General features: G+C 37.8%; 1 protein-coding gene across 1 annotated transcript in view; it reads left to right on the forward strand.

The window, feature by feature from the left end:
* Positions 1 to 20,105, forward strand: part of LOC120417503 (uncharacterized) — a 32,686-nt gene extending 12,581 nt beyond the window's left edge. Inside the window, exon 2 of the mRNA XM_039579579.2 lies at positions 17,129 to 20,105. Coding sequence (XP_039435513.1) covers positions 17,129 to 18,273 — 1,145 coding nt within the window. The 3' untranslated portion in view covers positions 18,274 to 20,105. The remainder of the gene's footprint in view (positions 1 to 17,128) is intronic.
* The last annotated feature ends 6,283 nt before the right edge of the window (positions 20,106 to 26,388 follow it).

Raw genomic sequence — 26,388 nt, forward strand, 5'->3', positions numbered from 1 at the left:
AACTTCAATTTGAATTCAATCAGGATTCGAGTTGTACTTGAGCAGTTTATATACTCAAAATATGCATGCATAACTTCTTATGAGATACTATGGAGAATTTCCCTTACCCTATCAAAAAAGGGGTGACCCGAGCAGACGGAAATAACTTGGGAAGGTCAGTTTTTGATATTGTGAGAAGATCGAAATATGTTATTGGGATGATCGGATTAGTTGTAAAAATAACAAAAATCAATAACAAAGATTTGTTCGCAGAATAACTTAAACTGTTATTATGTTGTTATTGCAATAACAAACCAATAACAAAGAAGGAATGATGAAGGAATAACAAGATTTGTTATTTTGTGCGGAGAGGTGGAGCAGCATAATAACAAAAATTGTTATTGAACTGGTATGTCTCCATAACAAAAAAGTTATTGTTTTGGTTTATTTGCCATTTGCAAATAAACCTGCAGTTGCCATAACTCTTCTGTACTAGTCAAGGCTGCAGAGTCAGGTTCCTTCAAGCGACTTTGAATCCATACTTTGGAGACAACTCCGACTCTTAATACAGGATATGACGTTAACGCCGACTTCAGCTCTCCAAAAATAACCGACTTCACAGATTCCGACTCCAAGTGAAAGTTGCTGAAAATTTGCTGAATCCGATGCCGTCTCCGAGGTCTCACTCCAGCTCGAACTTCAACGTCAGCTCCGACTTCCTCGCTCTGTGAAAATAATAACAGTTTTTGTTATTCACATTTCAAAAATTCTCAATAAATAAATCAATTCGCATAAAGAATATACCAAACTTAAAAAAACATCTTTCAAAAGTTTATTTTATTAAATTTATTCAAGCTTAAGGACCCCATTACATGATTAAATAAATGACCACGATTAAATTGATCAAAATTATTCCATAGTTCTAGCCAATTTTAGTAAAGTCCCTTAGGGGGTACATCAAATAATTAGAAAAAATCAACTTTCAAAATTTCTACTTTTTAGAATAATTTTAGCTCAAGGACCCCATTTCATGGCTAAAATAATGACTCCGACATAAATGGTTAAAATTATCCCATAGTTCTAGCCAATATTAGCAAAGTCCCTTAGAGGGTATATCAAATAATTAGAAAAAAAAATCAATTTTCAATATTTCAACTTTTTAGAATAATTGTAGCTTAAGGGCCCAATTTCATTGTCCAATTAATGACCCTGACGAAATTGGTCAAAATTATCCCATAGTATTGGCCATTTTAAACAAAGTCCCTTAGAGGGCATATCAAATAATTATAAAAATCAACTCTCAAAATTTCAACGATTTTGAATATTTTAAGCTTAAGGACCCCATTTCATGGTTAAATTATGACCACGATTAAATTGGTCAAAATTAGTCCATAGTTCTAGCCAATTTTAGTAAAGTCCCTTAGTGGGTAACAGGGAAGGGAAATAAGAACCCGCACTTGAAGTAAGGTAACTTGGATAAGCACCGCACCTTGAAAAAATCGAGTGCAGTGCTTGGTGCTAGTTTGAAAATTTGGTGTCTAATTTCTCCTATGTTTTAAAGTGTTGCAAAGAAGTAGCCCAACATGTGAAGTTACGGAAAAATAGACACACTTGAATCCTGGTTCTGTTTTCACTTTTTATGTGGATATTTTCACCTTCAAAAGGTATTTTCTTAATTTGTGTTATTTAGATACTTTACCTGCAGGAATATCTTTGAAAATTGAAGTATTGCTTCATCTTTCGAGAGAACGAAATAGTGCTATAAATTACTTTGAAATGATTGGGTGAAGCTGGAGAAAACACATATTTTTTGGAAATTTGGCCGAGTTTTGACAAAATTCTCATCCACTTTTGCCAGAAACGAACAACATAAAAAGCACAGATTCTTCATCGCACATCACATTTCACACGGAAACTTGTGTTGATTTTCTTCAAATTGATTTAAAATATTCTTTGGAGATAAAACAGTTGAAAAATAAGCACCTCCAATCTGAGGTGCTTATAATAAGCACCGAAAAAAATGGGGGCAGGTGACAACTAAAGCACAGCACCCATGATTTTTTACCAAACTGGGTGGCTAAGTTAATTTTAGTAAAGTCCCTTAGTGGGTAAATCAAATGATAAAAAAACAACTTTCAAAATTTCAACTTTTTAGAATAATTGTAGCTTAAGGACCCCATTTCATTGCCAAAATAATGACCCCGACGAAAATGGTCAGGGGGTGTATCAAATAATTAGAAAAAAAAAATCAATTTTCAATATTTCAACTTTTTAGAATAATTGTAGCTTAAGGACCCCATTTCATGGCCAAAATAATGACCCCGACGAAATAGGACAAAATTATATCAAAGATCTAAACATATTTAACAAAATAAAAAATAATAGCAGATTTTGTTATGGACACTCAAAAACTTTTCCATTTGTGCGATTAATGGTAATTTTATTTCTAAGTCAGAATACCAAACGAATAACAAATCTTGTTATTAGGAGAGTTTTTGAAATGTATAACATTTCCTCTTATTAGTGTGTTATTAAACATTTTCATCATTTTCATATCCGGGACCGTGGTGTAGGGGTTAGCGTGATTGCCTCTCACCCAGTCGGCCTGGGTTCGATCCCAGAAGGTCCCGGTGGCAAATTTTGAGACGAGTCCAGTTAGGTCGTTAGCTCAGTCCAGGTGTAGGAGTCGTCTCCCTGGGTCCTGTCCTGGTGGAGTCGCTGGTAGGCAGTTGGACTAACAATCCAAAGGTCGTCAGTTCGAATCCCGGGGTGGATGGAAGCTAAGGTATAAAAAGTGGTTTGCAATTGCCTCAACAATCAAGCCTTCGGATACCTAGTTTCGAGTAGGAATCTCGCAATCGAGAACGCCAAGGCAATGCTGTAGAGCGAATAATTTGATTTGATTTTTTTTAACATTTTCAGTATAATGTCACTTCAATACCAAATCTTGTTATTTTATCAGAAACTGTTATTAGTTTTTCTTCTTGAAGTTGAAGTTCTGGATAAAATAATAACACTTTTTGTTATTTTAACAGGATTTGTTATTGAAATAATATTAATTTTGTTATTACCGTCTGCCCGGGGAGCCAACTTCTCCATGAATCGATTTTACAACGTCAAAGCGACAACTCTCCCGTTTGAGTGCACGCTACTTAGCACTTCCATTGACCTCAATCCCTGTTCGGCAGTCTATCCGAACGATGATCACCATCATCTGCCGGTGTGGTGCAACATTGTATTCCGCTTTTCGCTGAATATCGGCAGCCAACCATAACACATCGATTGATTAATAGACATTTTCGCTCGGTTCGTTTCCTTCCCCCTCGGTGAGAAGGCGTCCATCATCGCGCATCAACCGTGGAGTTCGTGCGGTACGCGGAACCGCTGGATGACGAACCTAAGGGCAGTAGCAGTTCCACGACGTGTTGTTTCCAGGTCGATTCACACCTCTCCGTAGGTTCGAATCGAAGGGAGGCTGCTCTACGGAAAGGTGTGAATCAACCTTCAACGTCGAAACTCTATTATTGCCGGTCGTGATCTTGCCCTATGGACCGATTATTGGAATTCCCTTCTCACAGAGCTGTTTTACTCCAGGTGTGAATCGGGATTAGCTCCGGTGTCTGCGGTTGCGCTGCAGATTCGTGCCACGTTAGCCCAGACATGCCGGGGTCTTTAAGTGCTGCTGCTTGTAATTTTATTGTTCTCCACCGAAGAGGGTGGCTGGAAGTGGCGCTAGTATCGCCCCCTTTGGAGTCTAGGCCGGGTTTGGAGAGAGAGAGTCTCGTGTGTAAAACATGGTGATTAATTCCCCCTCGATTGCGCTCCTCCGGAAAGTGGCTCCGACTACAATAAAATAAGGTTGGTTTCCTCCTCGAACGAAATCGAGATCGAGCGGGATGCACTGCGACGGGGAGGAAAAGTGAACCGTGGGACTTTCTGAAGTAGGCGGTCTATGGTTTTGAGTGGAAAAGTTAGAGTTTAAAAAGGGCTCTTGCTACAAAATATGCAGAAAAGTTGTACAGCAACAAAAGTCGTTTTATTCGTGTTCAGATCGCAATGAATGATGGGCAAACCATTTGATTGGAATTGCTAATCGGATGTCAAATTTGATTGATTGTATGGTGTTTGCAGAGTCTGAACTGTTGTAGATTCTCAAATTGTTTGAAGAAAGTCGTTGATAAAACTAGTTAAAAGTTACATTGTTGTATGATGAATGTTATTTACACTTTTGCGTCAGCAGACATTTTAAATTATTTCAAAACACATTTCCTTAAAGATATTTTCTGATGTTACATTTTTACAATGAAAACGAATGTCTTTAAAAGATTCCAGCTCGGTTAAATTTCAGTTTTCAAGATTTAGATTTACAAATATTCTCATAACATGATTGATTACGATAACTCCATAGGTTTTTAAACACAAATTTACAACTTTATTGGCAAATTGTCGGTGTGGAATACACTTAAATACAATTCTGTTGATTGGAGGAGCCCAAATCTATCATACCTTGACGAAATTGAAGAGTTTACTGACATCAACTTCAAAATAGTCGATTTGTGAATGATTAACAACATGTACTAGGTCTAATTACTTGAGTATGGCTCAAAATTGCAAACAAACCATCCACTTTAACGACCCACTATAACAAGTTTCTGCTCGAACCTTTGCGTTTGAAAGCTTGAATGGGGAGAGCACCCAAACCACTTTAACTCCAAGGAAAATTCTATCCCAGGATTTAAACTGACCTTTGGATTGTGAGTCCAACCGCCGACCAGCGACTGGTTGGTGTTGTTGTACTTCTACCAGGAAGACGACATCTACACCTGGAATGACTCAACGGCCTAACAACTAAGGCCGGGAGCGACGTTATACTTCCCCATCCGATGAAAGGTAATGATTTATTTATAGTAAACAAAAGTAGATAAAACTTAATAAATATTAAAACTGTTCTTTCGTGGACTTCTCCAAATAAAAAAAAATCCTGGACTTTCAATAACACATTACGCTTCATCAATCATTTTCTTCCGACAACCTGTCATGCAAATTGTATTGTCAGCTAGACAAATTCCATCAGCTATTTCGTTGACAACGACGACAATGTTCCCACAGCAAGCAGGAATGTCGTCGAAGGTCAGCGACCTGCTCAAAATACACCCAAAAAAAAAAAAAAGGCGTCATTCGACACACTTTTTTTCGCTACTTCCTACAAATACATGCACGGTCCCAGCCACAGCTCGGTCATTCATCTGTTATCGGCTGAAATCGGACAGCTTCGTGAAGAGGTGAGGACCTCCGCCGCAGGCCAGACCTCGCAAGACCCGAAACGAAAGTTTACCCAAATCCCCCTCCCAAAAGCAACACACACACAAACACACAAACACACGCAAATAAGTTGCATACTTTGCAGCATCCAAGCAAGAAGAAGAGGAAACACGCAAAAGATTCCGAATCTCTCTCTCTCTCTCGCTGTGAGCAGTTCAACGGCGCAAAGATCAATTAATCCGGAGGTGGCTGACGCCGCGAACCAAAGCCAAAGTGCCGAAAGAGAAAGCCACTTCAACGATTTTTGTTGTTGTTGTTGTGAGTGTGAGTGGTTTTCGCAATACGTCACGTATTATACGTGCGAGGAAGTGTTGTCGTGAGCTCGCAGAATTTGCGTGAAATTCGGCGGCGACTGATGAAAGCATGCAAACTTGGCTGGTTTGACATTTTCTACAATTTTAAAGGGTTTTCTTCAAACATGCGTTTCGACCATAGATTTAAAATGTCATGATACAGTCATCCCACATATTCGGAACACCCACAAATTCGGAACACTTTTGAGATAATTTGTCAATAGCATGCCAAATGCTGCTTTTCTGCCGACCTTACTATTTTTAGGACCATTATTTGGACATTCTCTTGCTATTTCACTAGTAAAAGTAGTACTTTTAAGACAAAAACTTCATTTCAAGACAATTTTATCCAGAGCAGCAAAGCACTGCCTTCAAATTGCCTGTTCCATAATTGTGGGATGTTATTGTGCCTCCCACAATTCTCCTGAATCCCCTGAATTTAACTGATATTTTAACAAAAAAGTTATCAGACCATGTATAAAACATCACTAAGCTTGAGTTTCATTGATTTCAGTGTGTGAAGTCATTATTTTGTTAAAAATCTGTACTCCTTGTGAGAACCAAGGTTTGATTACATCCGGAAGAAAAAAGTGTTCCGAATTTGTGGTTTTCATGGGCCAATATTTTTCTTTAAAAAGTTGATATAAAACGTAAAAAACTACAGCCGGTCTACAGTCATGCCCCGGTTTTGATTCGTACAGCTGCCTCGGTTAAGCACGGCCCAGTGCTTAACTGAAGCACTGAGCTTATGGGATTTTGGCTACATGGGAGACATTGGCTTTAAACGTAAGAAAAATCATGTAAACATCAAAAAATTATAGTGTTTTGGAATCGGGATGATGTCAGCTATCCATTAAATTTGTAATTTCATAAAAAATTGCACAAAAATCGGTATTTTTCCTGTATTTTGAATATGCAATGTTTCTCGAAAAAACTAACTTAATCCACCTATGTGGTTGGAGCCTTCCTCACAACTATGGCTGTACACAAGTTTCATCTATTTTTTAGGTCCGGCTTCCCAAAAGTACATCGATATCACTTAAGTGGCCATATCTCGAGACAGGGTTGCCAGATCTTCAATGTTTTGGACTCGTTGGAAAGGTTTTTTGATAACCTAACCAACAATAGGTCGGATGGTGGATTCGGACATAGTTTACATACATTTAAGTGAGATCCGGCTTCAAAAAAGTACATTAATATCACTTAAGGGGCCATATCTCGAGACAGGGTTGCCAGATCTTCAATGTTTAAGACTCGTTGGAAAGGTCTTTTGATAATCTAACCAACGATGGGTCGGATGATGGACCCGGGCATAGTTTACATACATTTAAGTGAGATCCGGCTTCCAAAAAGAACATCAATATCACTTAAGTGGCCATATCTCGAGACAGGGTTGCCAGATCTTCAATCTTTTGGACTCATTGGAAAGGTCTTTTGATAACCTAACCAACAATGGGTCGGATGGTGGATCCGGACATAGTGTACATACATTTAAGTGAGATCCGGCATCAAAAAAGTACATGAATATCACTTAAGGGGCCATATCTCGAGACAGGGTTGCCAGATCTTCAATGTTTTGCACTCGTTGGAAAGGTCTTTTGATAACCTAACCAACAATGGGTCGGATGGTGGATCCGGACATAGTTTACATACATTTAAGTGAGATCCGGCTTCAAAAAAGTACATCAATATCACTTAAGGGGCCATATCTCGAGACAGGGTTGCCAGATCTTCAATATTTTGGACTCGTTGGAAAGGTCTTTTGATTACCTAACCAACAATAGGTCGGATGGTGAATCCGGACATAGTTTACATACATTTAAGTGAGATCCGGCTTCAAAAAAGTACATCAATAATACTTAAGGGGCCATATCTCGAGACAGGGTTGCCAGATCTTCAATGTTTTGCACTCGTTGGAAAGGTCTTTTGATAACCTAACCAACAATGGGTCGGATGGTGGATCCGGACATAGTACACATACATTTAAGTGAGATCCGGTTTCAAAAAAGTACATCAATATCACTTAAGTGGCCATATCTCGAAACAGGGTTGCCAGATCTTCAATGTTTTGCACTCGTTGAAAAGGTCTTTTGATAACCTAACCAACGATGGGTCGGATGGTGGACCCGGACATAGTTTACATACATTTAAGTGAGATCCGGCTTCAAAAAAGTACATCAATATTACTTAAGGGGCCATATCTCGAGACAGGGTTGCCAGATCTTCAATGTTTTGCACTCGTTGGAAAGGTCTTTTGATAACCTAACCAACAATGGGTCGGATGGTGGATCCGGACATAGTACACATACATTTAAGTGAGATCCGGTTTCAAAAAAGTACATCAATATCACTTAAGTGGCCATATCTCGAAACAGGGTTGCCAGATCTTCAATGTTTTGCACTCGTTGAAAAGGTCTTTTGATAACCTAACCAACGATGGGTCGGATGGTGGACCCGGACATAGTTTACATACATTTAAGTGAGATCCGGCTTCAAAAAAGTACATCAATATTACTTAAGGGGCCATATCTCGAGACAGGGTTGCCAGATCTTCAATGTTTTGCACTCGTTGGAAAGGTCTTTTGATAACCTAACCAACAATGGGTCGGATGGTGGATCCGGACATAGTACACATACATTTAAGTGAGATCCGGTTTCAAAAAAGTACATCAATATCACTTAAGTGGCCATATCTCGAAACAGGGTTGCCAGATCTTCAATGTTTTGCACTCGTTGAAAAGGTCTTTTGATAACCTAACCAACGATGGGTCGGATGGTGGACCCGGACATAGTTTACATACAGTTAAGTGAGATCCAAATATATGTGAAAACACATTTTTAAACATAACTTTTGAACTACTTATCGAAACTTCAATCTGTATAAAACTCGATCTATGGGACCCTAAACTAAGTCGAATTCAACAAGTTCGGGTCAAATCGGTTCAGCCAGTGCCGAGAAACATGAGCTAGTTTGTTGGTCACATACATACATACACACACACATACACACACACATACACACAGACATTTGTTCAGTTTTCGATTCTGAGTCGATATGTATACATGAAGGTGGGTCTACGACGTTTTTATACAATGTTCATTTTTAGAGCAGGATTATAGCCTTACCTCAGTGAGGAAGGCAAAATACTCATTGTTATTGCAATATGGGTATCAAATGATTGGAATTTATTAATACATTTCGAATGTAAAACCATTTTTTTAAAACACTCAAAATTTTCACAAAACTACGTATTTTCGAAAAAAAATACTCGAAATTTCAGTTTTTGCAATATGGGTATCAAATGATCGGGATTTTTTCATACATTTCAAATGAAATAACAACATTTTTTTGAAAATATACTACGAGTTTTTGAAGAAATACTCAACATTGTAATGCGACATATTTTGAAAACACTCAAAATTATCACAAAACTACGTTTTTCGAAAAAAAAAACCTTCGAATGTAATTACAGTTCTTTTGAAAATATTTAAAATTTTCACAATGCATGAAAAAATCCCGATCGTTTGATACCCGTATTGTTAAAACTGAAATTCTGAGTATTTTTTTCAAAAATACGTAGTTTTGTGAAATTGTTGAGTATTTTCAAAAAAAAATGTTATTACATTCGAAATGTATGAAAAAATCCTGATCGTTTGATACCCAGTAAAAACGGAAATTTTGAGTATTTTTTTTCGAAAATACGTAGTTTTGTGAAAATTTTGAGTGTTTTCAAAAAATGTTTTTATTACATTCGAAATGTATGAGAAAAAACTTGATCGTTTGATACCCATATTGTAAAAACGGAATTTTTGAGTATTTTTTCGTAAATACGTAGTTTTGTGAAAATGTTGAGTATTTTCTAAAAAAATGTTGTTACTTTCGAAATGTATGAAAAAATCCTGATTGTTTGATACCCATATAGTAAAAACTGAATTTTGGGTATTTTTCAAAAAAACGTAGTTTTATGAAAATTTTGAATATTTTCAAAAAAAAATGTTTTTCTTTGAAATGTATGAAAAAATCCTGATCATTTGAAACCGTAAACATTTGATCATTTGATAACGTAAACCGTTCCGAGTATGTGGAATGACTGTATTTTTGCTTTTATTCAATAATGTTTACAACAAATTGTAAATCTAGCATTTAAGGTGAAGCCGTTGATCATTTCGAAGAAAATTGATCATCACTTTAAAATATTCTGTATTAAATTCAATTTAACGAATTTCTGCACCAAAATGAATCAACATGTGCCGGTTGTTGCCTTCTTGAAGCCACTGAAGGAATTTTTGATCTAAAGCAAGTGTGTTTCAAAATTAATATAATTTTGTGGTACAATCATTGACGTCCTAGTTGGCAATCATTGATTAATGACGATTTCAATAACTTTACAAGGAATGGGATAATTGTTACCAATAAGAATCAGCATGTGTAGGGCAAAATTCTAAACAACTTGTTGAAGGAATTTTGTCAAGATATTGAAAGCGACGCAAAATTTAAATCCTTGAACGAAAAATCGTGACAATGATGGAAGTCTTCACGTTAATATGTATTTTTTTTGCAAAAAAAAAAAATTAAAATATTTTGATTGAGTTCTAGATTTGGTTAAGAATTCTTTAATTTTCAAAATACAAAATAGGGATGGAAATACTCGAAAATCTGTATCGTGAAAAGGCATGTTCGATTTTGTGTCTTTGATAAATAGAAAAAAGTGTTAACTTGGTTTGTGGATGGACCCTTGATAACCTTATTTCAATCACTTTAATACAAAAATTTTGAAATCTTTTAAAATTCATCCCAGTTTTAAACTCCTTTTTTTCTCAAAATATGAAAAGGTAATCCAGTTCAAATATCAGTCATTGTTTTCTTCTCCCTTTTCCTCATTTGTCTTGTTTTTGTTCTAGATCCTAGAAAGCATTCTGGAATACAGATTCATGGTGTGCGTGGTAAAAACCGTGGAAATCTCGCTTGGCCATAAAGGTGATCTACGCCGTTTTACGGTGGTTCTAAAAATGGTCGAAAAACACATTCTAGTACGCGTTTGAAAAAACTTTTCTTTTAAATCTTACCTCTGAATTTTGTTAGTTAAACTCCAAAATTTTTGATAAAAAAAGTTCAGCTCACGGGTTCATAAATTTCGACCACGCGTCCACAAAAAATTCCGACGTTACTGAGTTCGACTCGTAGCTTCAAGTACCCCATTTTGCGAACCTCTGGCCCAAGGCTAAGGAATTCGCACCTGACAGTTTGTCACGCCGCCGCCACCATAACTCATTGACGTTGTTCTGCTTGAGTTGGCGAAAAGTGGTGACGAGCATCGTCCATGGTGACCACTTTGACCACCTTCGAACGTCCAAGGAGGTGCCGGCGGAGGTCAACCGTAACATTAAGCCACCCGACTCGGTGTAATTAATGCACCTGAGTGCACACACAAATTCCATTCCGGTCATGTTTTGAGGTTGTGAAATCGTCGCTGGGGATTGTGGTCTAATTAGTATACCCCCGCCGCAGGTGTCATTGGGCCGATGTGGGGAAATTTGAATTACAACCAACAAGACAACTATGCTGTGCTCAACAAAGGTTTCCACAAATTTGGCCACGGCACGTGGCACTTGGATATTGCATTAGCCTCCCCCCTCTCAGCAATGGGCAATCGAAGTAATGAAGCGTGTAAAGCGCTTACCCGGGTTGGTGTTCAAAGTCTCAAGGTACTTGAGGGCGGGCGACACAATGGCAAATCAATCACTTGAAGAGGGTGGTAATGTCGGAGTTGCTCAACTCCTTGGGAGGGCAATATGGAAAGTGGTGGTGGTGGCCCTTTGGAAGGCAAATTGTAGCAACCATGTTATGGAATGCCCTCCGCGCGCGGTACCTGGAAAAGGGTCTAACAAGTACCGAGACTCGGTACTTTGTACCGATTCGAACGGGGGTATAATTTGTTGGCTATCGGCGTCGAAGCAGGAAATCGAAAGTCGATCGAACCGTGGGTGAAAATATCTTATAGACGTTGTCCAGTGCCAACGGCGAGGGCGATGAACTTAAGGGGTGAATCTTGAAGGTACTGTTGTTTTAAAGGTGATTAGATTGGAGAAATGCTTTGAATTACGTTGAAATCATTTGAAACCATTAAGGATCTCAAACTTGCTTTCAGACGTAAAGTCGGTTTCATAACAATATTTTTTAAAGCAATTTTGTACAACATTGTAACAATACTACTAATTTCCGAAATAACTCCGTTCATCAATGCCAGTGCTTACGACAACCATAGCCAAAAACTCACAACACTCGATAAAAAAGAGCTTGTGCCACCATCACCACCAGTCAATTAAGCTTTATTGTCTCCATTTGCGACCGAATAAAAGACAACATTCATCAATGCATTTGTCCGCACTATTTTCAAATCCCGCCAAGCGCAATTACCAACCTGTCGTTACTCGAAACCAACCTCGAAAGCTCACTTTTAGTCAAGAGACTTCAACGCGACAAGGCGACGAACCTTCCAGCGGCGCGTTGGCGTTAGATTTGGTCACTTTTCTATTGAAGTGGCCACCAGAAAAAACAGTAGTGGACGCCACCGCCTACGCCTTCTTCAATTGGCGGCCCCCAAAAATCTGGGTCAAATTGGCCCCCCTCCAAACACCGTTCATCTCCGTTCGGCAACAATCTGGAAGCGATCTTGCCGCGGATAGCGCTAGAAAAAAAAGTGAAGAACTGCTACTTGGGGGTTCTCTAATGGATCGGAAAAGTTTTTTAATCGAAAATAATGAAAAAAATTGAAAATTTCAAAATAGATTGCAGATTGGCTTACATAAAGTTTAAATTTTCATATTTTTTAATTGGCTGGAACTTTTTAAGGGGCTATTCTACGATCGAAGAAAATATTTTACATCATAGATTCTCCCATTTAATTTTTGTAGCTGTACATACAAAATGGTATGTCAATATTCGAAAATCTACACATCTGAAAGGAATAGCCAAAAAGTTTTAGGTGATGATGAAGACAATTCAAGAACAAAGTTACACACAAATACAAATTAATCTCCTTTTAAATTCATTAATTTACAAAAAGTTAAATTATTCCTAACCGAAATTTATGATTAATTGGACTGTTAAATACAACTTATTAAAAATGTAAAACAAATTTCACTTGTAAAAATTTAAATAAAGTTTTTGAAGGAACATTTTCTGAGAAAAGGCAATGAAAAGAATTGAAATTGAGAAAAAAATATTTATTATATTTTGCTGAGTATCCTTTTTAAACATTAAAAGTATTAACTTATTACATACAATCGGCATAGACTCTACCTGAAGCTGCTTTTGCATTTTTTTGAAAACGTATTTAATTAAAAAGTACAAACACTCAAAAACTTTCACAAAATACGTTATTTTCAGGAAATATTCAAATGTCTATAATTTTCAAAATGAAAATCAAACGATGCTGCATTCTAAATAGATTTTCAATGCATTATAAATTTCAGTGTAAATTCTATTTTTTTCCTAAAAATAACTTAGTTTTGCAATTCCGTCGTAAAACTACTTATTTTTCCTGTCATTCTTGAACGCTGAAAAAGCCTTCTTTTCTGAACCAAAAATAACAAAATAGTAACACTTTTCAAAATTATTGCTGAAAAGTCCTACTTTTCAGGACTTGTTTCGAAATGTTATACTTTTAACATTGTTTTTATTTCATCGGTTAATTGACAAAATACATAAACATTTAACTTATAACTCCGCTCCAAGGAATTGCAAAATAAGTGGTATGGAAACTCGTTGCCAAACTTGATTTTTTCAGCACACGTCGTATTTATCCAACTCGGTGAACCTCGTGAAAAATCTTCTTTTTGCAACTTGTTGTATTTAGCTACTTTTTTTTAATACTTGATTTTTTTGTAATTTGCAATATGAGTATTAAACGAGGCAAAATTTTGCGTAAATTTGTTCTAAATTTGAGTTTTTAATGTACAATATTCAAACTACCACAAAGTGCTTTTTTTATTTGAAAATTTTAGTAAATTGTTATGTGGGTATCAGTTGTATAGATTTTCACTACAATAATGGTTTATACTCAACTTTGATTGATTGAACTAGATTGATATCCATTTTTTATTATATGAAAATTTTAATACTTTATAAAAATATTTTGTTTCGAAAATTTCAGTTTTTTATAGTAAAAACTCCGATCTATTGAAAATCTGTTCAAAAATTGGCGATGAGTCATGCTATCCATATAGTAAATTATGAAAATTTAAGCTTTCAAATGAAATGGTAATTTAAAAAAATTAAAGCATTTTTTACTGAACAATATTTTAAATTATAAGTGCTTTCGGAAATGCATGGTGCTATCTTTAGACACGTCCAATCATTTTACAGCAGACGTGTCACAAGATAGCACACAAACGACGATATGACGATGATTTATTTTTTCCTAATCTGGAGTTTTTTTTTTTTTGAAAATGTCCAAAAACCAAATATTAAGTTTTTGCTTTTTTAGTGTTTTTGAAACCGCCTTTAGTCAGGGGGAAAAAACTCCAGAAATGATTGAATAGATTTTAATACATTTAGAATTTAATTTAATCTTGCTTGTTATGATATTTATATTTTAAGTAATTAAAATTTGAATGCATTCATAAAAATACTTTTTTTTATTTGGGTATATTGAAGTAAAAACTCTGATCTATTGAAAACTTTTAACAAAATAGGCGAAGTTTGAAACTCATATTGTAAGCTATGAAAATTGTAATATGTGAAAATTAAAGAGTTTTATTAAACTGTCTCCAAGAATGCCATTGGGTCATACAAAAATGCTGAAATTTGTATGACCCAATCTCACCCCCATGCCCAATTTCACCCCTGATGACGGTACTTAAAAAATGTAGAATTGTAAATAAAATTTTGCGAAGTTTTATACACACATTGCAAATTATTTGAAAAACTAGAAATATACAAAACTTTAAGTCGCTTGGCTAGAATTCTGATTAACATTACAAATTATGAAAAATTTAAATACCTGTGACGAATATGAATTTCAATTTATTGAAATCAAAATCAAATAATTCGCTCTACAGCATTGCCTTGGCGTTCTCGATTGCGAGATTCTTACTCGAAACTAGGTGTCCGAAGGCTTGATTGTTGAGGCAATTGCAAACCTTTTTTTTACACCTACACCCAAACGAAAAATATATCTCAAAATCTGCAACAGTGAATTTGCTGCAGAAAATGTTATATTTTATTACATTTTTTGCAGCAAGCCCATAGATCATTTTTGCCCGCGTGTAAACACGTCAGCGATCTGCAGTTCTCACCAACACATAGAATGCTGGCGCGTCCCCGAGCAACAATCTAGAGAGAACATTATGTTCGCGCTCTGTCCCTCACCATTCATCAAGCGTCCATGGCGCGGTAGTAGCGTGTCGGATCAGCAACCTAGAAGTTGATGGTTCAATCCTCGTTCTGCTAAGGTTTTTTTCTGCAATACAATCAATCTGCCGTCGGTAATGTCGATAATTGTCGGTAACGGGCAAAAATGTCATACCCCTATATCGCAAAAAATGCATGAGGACAGTTTTCATGCAGATTCTGATATACTTTCATGCTGCCATGCATCAAAATCATGCGACCGCCGGTTGGGTGTAAGATTCCATCCACCCCGTGATTCGAACTGACGACATTTGGATTGTGAGTCACCGAGACAGGACACAGGCAGACGATTCCTACACTTGGACTGAGCTAACGACCTAACCTCAAGGTTAGACCGGGGCCAACATTTACTTCCCCGTCCGACGGAAGGCATGGTCAGACAAATCTCGTCTCGAAAATGCCACCAGGGCCGTCTGGAATCGAACCCAAGCCGACTTGGTGAGAGGCAACCACGCTTACCCCTACACCACGGGTCCCAGCTAAAATATCTTTAGTTTCCAAAATGAATAACAAACGATGCTATATTCTGAATAGATTTTCAATGCATAAAAGATTTCAGTGTAAAATAAAATAAAAAATCATAAAGGATTATATTTTTTTAAATACTCGATTTTTATAATATGCAATCTGAGTATCAACCCTATTACAGTCATCCCACATATTCGGAACACCCACAAATTCGGAACACTTTTATGATAATTTGTCAATAGCATGCCAAAAGTAGCTTTTCTGTCGACCTTACTATTTTTACAACCTTCATTTGGACATTATCTTGATATTTAACTAGTAAAAGTAGGACTTTTTGAACAAAAACTTCATTCCAAGACTATTTTGTCCAGAGCAGCAAAACACTGCCTCCAAATGGCCTGTTTCATAATTGTGGGATGTTATTGTGCCTCCCACAATCGTGGAACACCGGAATTTGACTGATATTTTCACAAAAAAAGTTATCAAACCATGAATAAAACATCACTTCATCTTGAATCATCATCTTGAATTTCATTGGTTTCAGAGTGTGAAGTCATTATTTGGTAATAAATATGTACTCCTGGAGAGATCCAAAGTTTGTTTACATTCGTAAGAAAAAAAAGTTTCGAATTTGTGGATTTCAAGTGTCAAAAAAAAATTCTTCAAAAACTTCATATAAAAGTTAAAATTTGTAGATGTTCGATACAGCATTCAAAAGATCGCAAGAAAAGCTTTCAAATGAAGGTAAAAGCGAATCATTATGTTCAATTATCGATTTGCTATGATTTTTTGAACATTGGCCGTTCTGGAAACCGTTCCGAGTATGTGGGATGACTGTAATATGTTAGGTTTCAGGTAGGCCATAAAGCCTATTTAGGTTGCATGCGGGTTTCCGTAATTCCATTATCCGAAGTCTAAAACATACCTTCGGACAGTCTAGTTTGGGGTTGTATTGCAAATTATGAAAAATTTAAACCATACCTGTGACAAATATGAATTTTTAGTTGTTATCTTATTTAATTAGAGGATGAATGTGTAGTTAAAACTTGGTTGAAATTTTTGGAAGCCTGAAATTTTTAGAAGATTTTTTAAAATAAAAAAAATATTGTTGTGCTTGTGGAAATAAGTATCTAAATACAGATTTACGATACAAAAATGTTTTAATAAACCTGGTGTTTTCTATACAGACACATTTTTTGACAATTTAGTCTTTTGGTTGAGCGACGACATACGAAACACTATTAACCGATACGCATCAAAAATCATGGAAAGATTTACGGTTTTTTAAAGTCTTGGTCAGGTCGGTAGAAATACGAAAAACTTAGTATCGTTGAGTGATTTTTGATTTGCTAAAACGAATCAAATTCTGTTTCGCTAGAGAATTGCTCTTTGGCGCAGTGGTTATTCAAATTTTGCCTTCTCAGGGCGTTACGGCCAATTCAATCGATACGTGGAGGTCAAAAAAGGCCAGTAGTACTACCCGTCAGTGTGGCTAGACGATGATTAATCATATTTCAATGCATCTCTTTTGTACGGCTTAGGCTAATGTTGTGGCGTGTTTGTTTACCGGGGTCTCGTACGTAGGATCGGTATAATTGGGTTGAGCCCGACTCTAATGAATGGTTTCCCTTTATTTCCTTTTCATGCGCAGTGTACGCCAGCAGTGCCGACCTGGACGTGGTGGACGACGGAGACGGAAGTTCGCTGTACAACGGCGACGAAAACCACAAGATTTGGACCGGCTCGACGGATCAGCTGGACGGGATCGGTGTGGGCGGCGACAGTGGCCATTATGACATTTACTCCGGTGGGACGGGGTCCACGCTGGGACGGCCGGCCCGGGCCCGGCAGATAAGTGCGCCAATTCCGGTGCCACCGCCGCCGAAAGAGGAGCTGAAAAAGCTGAAGAAAGAAGCGAAAAAAGCGTCCAAACATCAGCTACAGGTAGGAAGTCAAAGTCTATCCGGTACGCTTATCAGACCACGACCAATGCACATGAATCCACTAGGTCGACCCGGGCCCCCACCCGTTGGAGGCCCCGGCGGTCATCCGGGCATGATGATGTACCCGATGGGTCCACCTCCGCCTCCCCCACTCGGTGGCCGCCAGTTCCACACCATAGGCCATCGGAGCCACAACGGAACGATGCACCACGGCGGCGGAATGCCGCCACCCCACATGATGCACCACCCCCATCAGCTTCCCCCGCACCATCCGGCGGCCCAAATGCAAATGCACCAAATGCACCACCCGGGGATGCCCCCGATGCAGATGATGGTTCCGCCGCAGTACGCAACGCTGCAGCATCCGCGCACGAGCAAAAAGAAAAAGGACAAAAACAAGATGACCAACGGCGGTGGCATCCCGATCGGCGTCCCCGTCGTCCCGCCCATGTTTGCCTACCCGCCGGGACCTCCGGGCGGCGGCGGCTCCGTCATGGACCCCGGTGGCCGTCCGCTCGCCCTGAGCAATCGCAAGCTGGCCCAGTCGGCCGCCGCCGGGCTGGACGAGTCGGGCAATTCGGGGGCCGAATCGCCGGGCGGAACCGGCATCTACCGGCGCAAGGGGCACCTGAACGAGCGCGCTTTCAGCTACTCGATCCGGCAGGAGCACCGCAGCCGGAGTCACGGCTCGCTCGCTAGTCTACAGTTCAACCCGCCCGACATGAAGAAGGAGCGCGAGATCGCCCAGATGGTGGCGGGGCTGGAGCTGGCCGACGATTCCGCGACGCTGCAGCGGAGGCGGTCCGAGGTGATGGCCGGCTCGTCCGGAACGTTCGGCAAGCCGAGGCGATGAGAGTCTGGTGGTCGTTGTTAAGCATTAAGGGGGATTGTATTGCGTGAGTAGCGTCGTTGTGTTACGAGAGACAGAAAGAGGATGATGGTCTAGGGTGACTGGGAACCGGATAGCTGCTGGGGAGGCCTCCGGAGGAGTGTGCGTTAGGATGCATGGGGGAAAGTTTGGGGTTGGTTCGAGTTATTTCATTCGAATAAAAACTCCGCAAGCTTTGGTAAACAAATACAATTCATACAAATACAAATTTGGTTGAACCAGAAACAAATAGAGCAACTCTCGGGGCAATCCAGAGTCAATTAGTGAGAGAAGACAGTGAGCAAGAGAGTAACTCTCTTTAAACACAAATTCCCTCCCATCTTCTCTACATCGCTCCTGTTCGCTCCGGAGCAATAGTTTACTGGAGGAATCTGGGTGAAAGAGAGTTGCCCTTTTGCTCACTGTCACTCACTGTTGTTCAACCATTTTGATTGTCACTCGTTCTGAAATGTTTCTGAACCAACCCTCACTTTCATCCTTCCCATTTGATTTATTTTTCTAAGAATTCTTGTTATTGTTGTTGAACAAACCACGAAACATCGACGATCGAACAAAAAGTGTGCTATAATTGTCATTACATTGTAAGAAAGTTAACAACGCAAAAGTTATTCAGCAATTTGATGATTAGGGAAAAATTTCTAACCTCAAAATAATTGGGTGAGAAAATTATCGGAAAATGCCAATTGCGAGGTAGTCTTTAGCGAGGGGGAAAAGTTTTTAACGATTGGAGAAGAAAATTTGTGCGAGCATGTGAGCGAGTGTGAGTAATGAGTTTGTTAGAAAAAGAAGAAAAAGAAGAAGCAACGAAGTTTAGGGTTAGTAGAAGTTGCCGCAAAAGAGATATGAAAGAAGAAAAAAAACAGCAGCAAAAATACATGATGTGCCTTATTAAGTAATTAGATAATTTAATTATTTACAACGCGGAGCGCGATGAGCAAGGAACCAGCAAAGGAAGAAATAGAAGGAGAGGAGAAGTTGGGGGTTGCCTTAAGGTAGCACGGTGGAAATGGTTTAGAAGAAGAGGAGGAAAAGCTATTTTAACGATTGTATGATAGTTGATGCATGTGTGTGAAGTCGAACGTCGGAAATGGAAAATCGTATTAAGGGGAAGTTTATATAACCAATAAATACAGTTTAAACCGATTTGTGCGAACGCACACCCTGTTGAAGAGTAATTGAAAAAGTGTGCTCGCGAAAAAGTGGAGGAAATTCGGTGAACACGTTGAAATTATAGATACTTTTATTGTGTACATTTAAATTAAGGATCAGCAGATAAGCCAGCAACCAAGTAGTAAACCGTCAAAAAAAAGTGTTAACTAAAAACGAGTTTAATCACAAACACAAAACAACAAACGAAACAAAAAACGCCGACAGGTTTTGGCCCGAGAGGAGAAAGCGAAAGCGGCAAGAAAGCACCAAGTCACAAGGTTAATATCATCAACAAATCAAACCCCGGAGCCAAGTCGAATATTCGAAAACAGCGCCAATTTCACCCCTCGGGGGCCCAAAATCGACGGCCTTCCTAAAAGTGCCGCATTCCAAGTGGCCGGTTCTTCCGGCTTTCGACTTCTCCTTCTCGTCCAGCGAACAAAAAGAAGAAACACAAAATTTGAGCGTTCCAAAAATTGAATCGATCGCGCAGAAAAAAAACGCCGCGTTGATACCCGTCCATGAAGCCAGAGCAATTGAGCAATTTTAAAAATAACCCACACCTGTCTTACGAACAAACGAACACAACATCTCCGTCTGTACTAATTATTTTAATAAATTGTAATTTTTATTATCATACCCGTAAATGGTGGCGCGAGCGTTTTTAAACTCAAAAATCGAAAGAAATTTCCCCCCTCCCCTTAAAAAAAATGGTCACGCGCCAGGATTGAACCCGCGCCAGAAGCAGATCACTGAACTGGGTCGCTGCCATCGGTACTGCGCCGTCGATAACAGCTGCTGGCGAGGTTATCAACTCATTATCTTCGTGTTTGTGTGTACGCGCGCACGCTTAGAGTTCAACGCTTTGCGCAACGAAATTGACGAAATTTGCTTCGGCTTCCGTATTTTTGATTTTTTGAGCGGTGCAATGACGTAAAAGATGAGCTTAGAGAGAGAGAGGTTATGGTCAGCGATTTGAGGTTTTTTTTTGCGGTAAGTACTGGGTGTATTGAGCGGCACGAAATCAGCGGTTTGCCGACGGTATCGAGTAATCTGGGTCAGATGGCGGTGTGTGCGTAATGACGACATCTGATCGGAGACTAGTCTACACAAATTTGAAGAATAAAAAGTTATATAACGGTGAATACCTAAGGGAAATTCTCGTATGTTTGGCAGGTTAACCACTCGCTCCTTACTCCATCCAATTTGCTGCTTTGCATTATTTAATCACCTTATTTTGCAAAACTAAATATGTTTAGAAACTTACTGACACACTTCCTATTAAGCTATTTATCACTCGATTTTAGTTGAGTGGGAGTGGGAGTGATTATTTTGCACAGTGTCCAGATTGCCAAATTAAGTGGTAAATAGATTTTCTTTTGGAGCATTTGTGCCTTCGGAAGAGTTGTTGTAAATACACAGAAAAAAATATGTAAATTTACACAGCACGTAATTGCTGTTACTTATGTAAACCGTCGTCCTTTCAATTCCAGTCCAGCGTAATTCTACCTGCCGGTCGACGAGAAAGCTATACCTACCTGTGAAATATCCTTTTAAAATAGGAATTCATTTTGCTGCCCGCTTCAATAACTTTAAAATAGAACATAGGCCACACACTTTTTATACTGCAATCCAAGTCGTGCTTCTCATTCCCATTTGCCAATAAGAATAAGTTGATTTGAATTATTCCAACAAAACAATGTAAATTTCAAAATAATCTAATGTTAATTTCCCATAATCATGATACCTTTTGGTACATGATAAATAATGTAAATTTACAGGAATACTTTTTCCTGTGTTAAAAGGGGCAACTTTTGTTGTCTTCGAAATCTGTCCTCAGAATTGTGCCAAAGAGTCAAAATATCGATTTTTGGGTTTCTATGTAAAATTATCATATGGACCCAAAATATGAATAAAAATCGATTTTCTTGAAAAATACGTGTTTTGCGGATTTTGAAGTCACCATCAAATCGGGTGTTCAACTTTACATGATAGTCCACTTGACCAAATTTCTACCACTTCATGGCAGCCATGCCAGATATACAGATAAATCTGTATTTTACAGATTTTTCGATCTCAAAAATCTAAAAAATCTGTATTTACAGATTTTTTTTGAAATGGTTATATGTGTTTCAACAATTTAGTAATTAAATTATGCTTTATTATTTTAAAAAGCTTATATCTGTTGTCATTTTTTTTTAAATATCTTCTATGGCTTCAAATTCGACATGATACAGATAAAATACAATTTTTTTCTCAAGAAAATACAGATCTCTCCCAAAAAAATCTGGCAGAGTTGCTTCATGAGTTTGAGCTAGAAATCATACAAAAAACTTGTCTTATCAGGCATTTTTTAGGGATTTTGCAAAAAAAAAACCCCAAGAGATTTAATTTAAGCAGCCTCCAAGCGCTTGTAAATTTTAATTCAACTAAGCCAGCATTTTTGTATTTTATCTAAGAAAAAACACTTTAAAGCATTTTTGAACAAAATTTATTTTGGAGACATTGTTCGGATGGACTCAAAAATATTCGTGCCATCCATGTCATAACGGCATTTTTTTTTATTTTTTTAACAAGAGTGTATCCCTCTCACACCTTTTTTTTATATAAAAGCAGTTGCATTACTGAAATTTAAAAAGTGAGCAATTTCAGCCCAAAACAAGAATTTTTTAGGTAAATTTTTCTCGACCCTCTCCGTTTTCAATAAAACTTTGTAGACAAGCCATTTTTGTGTATATGGAGCCAGTTACACTCGATAATGACATTTGAGAAGGGCGTTTGTGTTTTAAATATTTGTGTATTTCGTAATTTAAATATTGCTGTATCTCGAAGCCGTTGCATCGACAAACTTATGGGAAATCGGACGAGCTTTTCGGTAAAAATAATTTCGAGACTGAAAAATCAAGTCTGTCATACAGAAATTGCCAAAAACCATCAAAAAACCTATTTTTTCTACATTTTTGCCTTCCTCACTGAGGTAAGGCTATAATCCTGCTCTGAAAATGAACTTTTTATTAAAAGCTTCTAGACCCACCTTCATGTATACATATCGACTCAGAATCGAAAACTGAACAAATGTCTGTGTGTGTGTATGTGTGTGTGTATGTGTGTGTGTATGTGTGTGTGTATGTGTGTGTATGTATGTATGTGACCAAAATTCTCACTGAGTTTTCTCAGCACTGGCTGAACCGATTTTGATCGAACCAGTTGCATTCGACTTGGTTTAGGGTCCCATACATCGCTATTGAATTGTTTGAAGTTTCGATAAGTAGTTCAAAAGTTATGTATAAAAATGTGTTTTCACAAATATCCGGATCTCAATTATATGCATGTAAACGATGTCCGGATCCATCATCCGACCCATCGTTGGTTAGGTAATCAAAAGACCTTTCCAATGAGTCCAAAACATTGATGATCTGGCAACCCTGTCTCAAGTTATGACCACTTAAGTGATATTTATGTACAATTTTGAAGCCGGATCTCACTTAAATGTACGTAAACTATGTCCGGATCCATCATCCGACCCATCGTTGGTTAGGCAATTGAAAAGCCTTTCCAAAGAGTCCAAAATATTGATGATCTGGCCACTCAGTCTCGAGTTAAGACCACTTAAGTGATATTTATGTACTTTTTTGAAGCCGGATCTCACCTAAATGTATGTAAACTATGTCCGGATCCATCATCCGACCCATCGTTGGTTAGGAAATTGAAAGGCCTTTCCAATGAGTCAAAATTATTGAAGGTATGGCAACCCTGCCTCGAGTTATGACCACTTAAGTGATATTTATGTACTTTTTTGAATCCGGATCTCACTTAAATGTACGTAAACTATGTCCGGATCCATCATCCGACCCATCGTTGGTTAGGTAATCAAAAGACCTTTCCAATGAGTCCAAAACATTGATGATCTGGTAACCCTGTCTCAAGTTATGACCACTTAAGTGATATTTATGTACAATTTTGAAGCCGGATCTCACTTAAATGTACGTAAACTATGTCCGGATCCATCATCCGACCCATCGTTGGTTAGGCAATTGAAAAGCCTTTCCAAAGAGTCCAAAACATTGATGATCTGGCCACTCAGTCTCGAGTTAAGACCACTTAAGTGATATTTATGTACTTTTTTTTAAGCCGGATCTCACCTAAATGTATGTAAACTATGTCCGGATCTACAATCCGACCCATCGTTGGTAAGGTTATCAGAAGACCTTTCCAACGAGTCCAGAACATTGAAGATCTGGCAACCCTGTCTCGAGTTATGACCACTTAAGTGATATTTATGTACAATTTTGAAGCCGGATCTCACTTAAATGTACGTAAACTATGTCCGGATCCATCATCCGACCCATCGTTGGTTAGGCAATTGAAAAGCCTTTCCAAAGAGTCCAAAACATTGATGATCTGGCCACTCAGTCTCGAGTTAAGACCACTTAAGTGATATTTATGTACTTTTTTGAAGCCGGATCTCACTTAAATGTATGTAAACTATGTCCGGATCCACAATCCGACCCATCGTTGGTTAGGTTATCAGAAGACCTTTCCAACGAGTCCAGAACATTGAAGATCTGGCAACCCTGTCTCGAGTTATGACCACTTAAGTGATATTTATGTACAATTTTGAAGCCGGATCTCACTTAAATGTACGTAAACTATGTCCGGATCCATCATCCGACCCATCGTTGGTTAGGTAATTAAAAGGCCTTTCCAATGAGTCCAAAACATTGAAGATCTGGCAACCTTGTCTCGAGTTATGACCACATAAGTTATATTTGTGTTTTTTTTTGGATCTAAAAAAAGCTGAAATGTGTGTCCAAACCACTCATATTACCCATTTTTGGTAAAAAGTGAGGAAGGCATCAACCACATAGGTGGATCAGGTTAGTTTTATTTTTAAAACCGCTGTAACTTCACGAGGATTGTCTGGAGAATCGACTCTTGTGTTCGGTTTTTGAAAATTTTGACGTTTAGAGCACTTTTCAAAAAAACAGTTTCAGAAAATTATTTTTGTATTTTTTTAAGGTGAGTTGCTCCATCCTGCATTTTTCGTGAGTCTTTTTGTTACATCTTTGGCTGTTTTCACAAAAATTTTGAACGAAAAACAATCGTGGGCTCACCCTCAAATTTGACTTTTAAACTTAAAAATCAAAAAATCTGATTAAAGTGGAATGTTTTTTTTTTTCTTTCAGTGTATTTTTTTCGGAAAGTCCGTCAAATTTCCTACAAGTTTGTCTTTGACCACTTTTTGATGCGATGCAACGGCTTCGAGATACAGCAATATTTAAATTACGAAATACACAAATATTATGAACACTTACGCCTTTCTAAAATGTCATTATCGAGTGTAACTGGCTCCATATACACAAAAATGGCTTATATATGCCTAGGATAACATGTCTACAAAGTTTCATTGAAATCGGAGAGGGTCGGGTACAGCCGATTCCCTATTTGACATGGAATTGCTCAAGTGTTTTGAGATAAATTTGCTTTTCTATGAAAATATGACTTAAAATTTTGATTTTAACTAAACCTAACAAGAGCACATTTGAAGCTTAAGGGCACTATAAACATTGAAAGATGTTTTTAAATGCCTTATTTGAGTTTTGAGTTCTTGAATATTAGTATTGCCATGTTATTAAATTTCTTTTTGCGTTGTTAACCCTCTACAACCCAACTTAGCCTCTAGACGGGCTGCGATCTAAATTTCGCCAAAAATCTATTTTTCATCCAATTTTGCCTTCCTCACATCAATGAGGAAAGGCTATGAAATCACTCGAAAAATGAACTTCTTTATTCGACCTCGTAGACCCACCTTCACGTATACCTATCGATTCAGAATCGAATTCTGAACAAATGTCTGTGCGTGTGTATGTCTGTAAGTCCGTGCACCGAAAAATATGCACACGATTATCTCCGAACCTGCTGAACCAATTTGGACCATTTTAGTCTCATTCGATTCGTCTTGGAGTCCCAGAAGACCCTAGTTAATAGTATGAAGTTTAGAAAAGTACTTTAAAAGTTATGCTTAAAAAACTATTTTCGCTAAACTTCGGAAGATTGTAAAAAGGGTGGTTTTTGTAAAAAAAAACCCGTCATGATATATATTGTTAGAAAGGTATTTGAAAGACCTTTCCAACAAAAAAAATGAAGATCTGACAACCCCATCAAAAGTTATGAGCACTTATGTGCTATTCATACACTTTTTTGAGGCCGGATCTTAAATATTTTGATGAAAAAGTTGTCCGCATCTATCATGCGACCCATCGTTGAATAGGTAATCAAAAGACCTTTCCAACAAGCCCAAATGATTGAAGATCTGACTACCCTATCAAAATTTAAAGGTACTTTAGTGTTTAAATGTGGTTTAAGTACACTTTTTTTAGGTCGGATTTCATATATTTTGATAAAAAATATGTGTTATTTATACACTTTTTTAAAGCTGTCTAGTGTATTCCCTTTATGAATGCGAGGATGGCACCAACCACCAAACGGTGGATTGAGCAACGTTTTGGTCTTAAAAAAGCTCTTAAGTGTAACTTGTTTTATGTGACTTTGCCAATAGTTTTTTAATTGTAATATTTTCTGGGGTTTACTTTGGCTGTGTTTCTTACTATAATTTCTTCTATATTATGTGAAAATAAGCATGCAGGATTTTTTTAGTGTCCCAGACTATGCTTAGAGGCATAGTCTGGGACACTAAAAAAATCCTGCATGCTTATTTTTTATTTTTTTGCAATTTAAATAATAATGGTATTGTTCTATAGAAGAAAATGTGAAAAACAAGCAAAAAATTGAAAAAGTTACTGTAAAAACTTGAAAAAACTAGATAGGCAAAAGGTAATTGCAGGAGGTGGTAAAGTAAGTCAAATACTACCAGGAACAAATATAAACTAAACTAGATAAATGCAAATAAAAATAATAAAAAAGAAATAA

This window comes from Culex pipiens, chromosome 3 (assembly GCF_016801865.2).
Source record: "Culex pipiens pallens isolate TS chromosome 3, TS_CPP_V2, whole genome shotgun sequence".
Taxonomy (NCBI): Eukaryota; Metazoa; Arthropoda; class Insecta; order Diptera; family Culicidae; genus Culex; species Culex pipiens.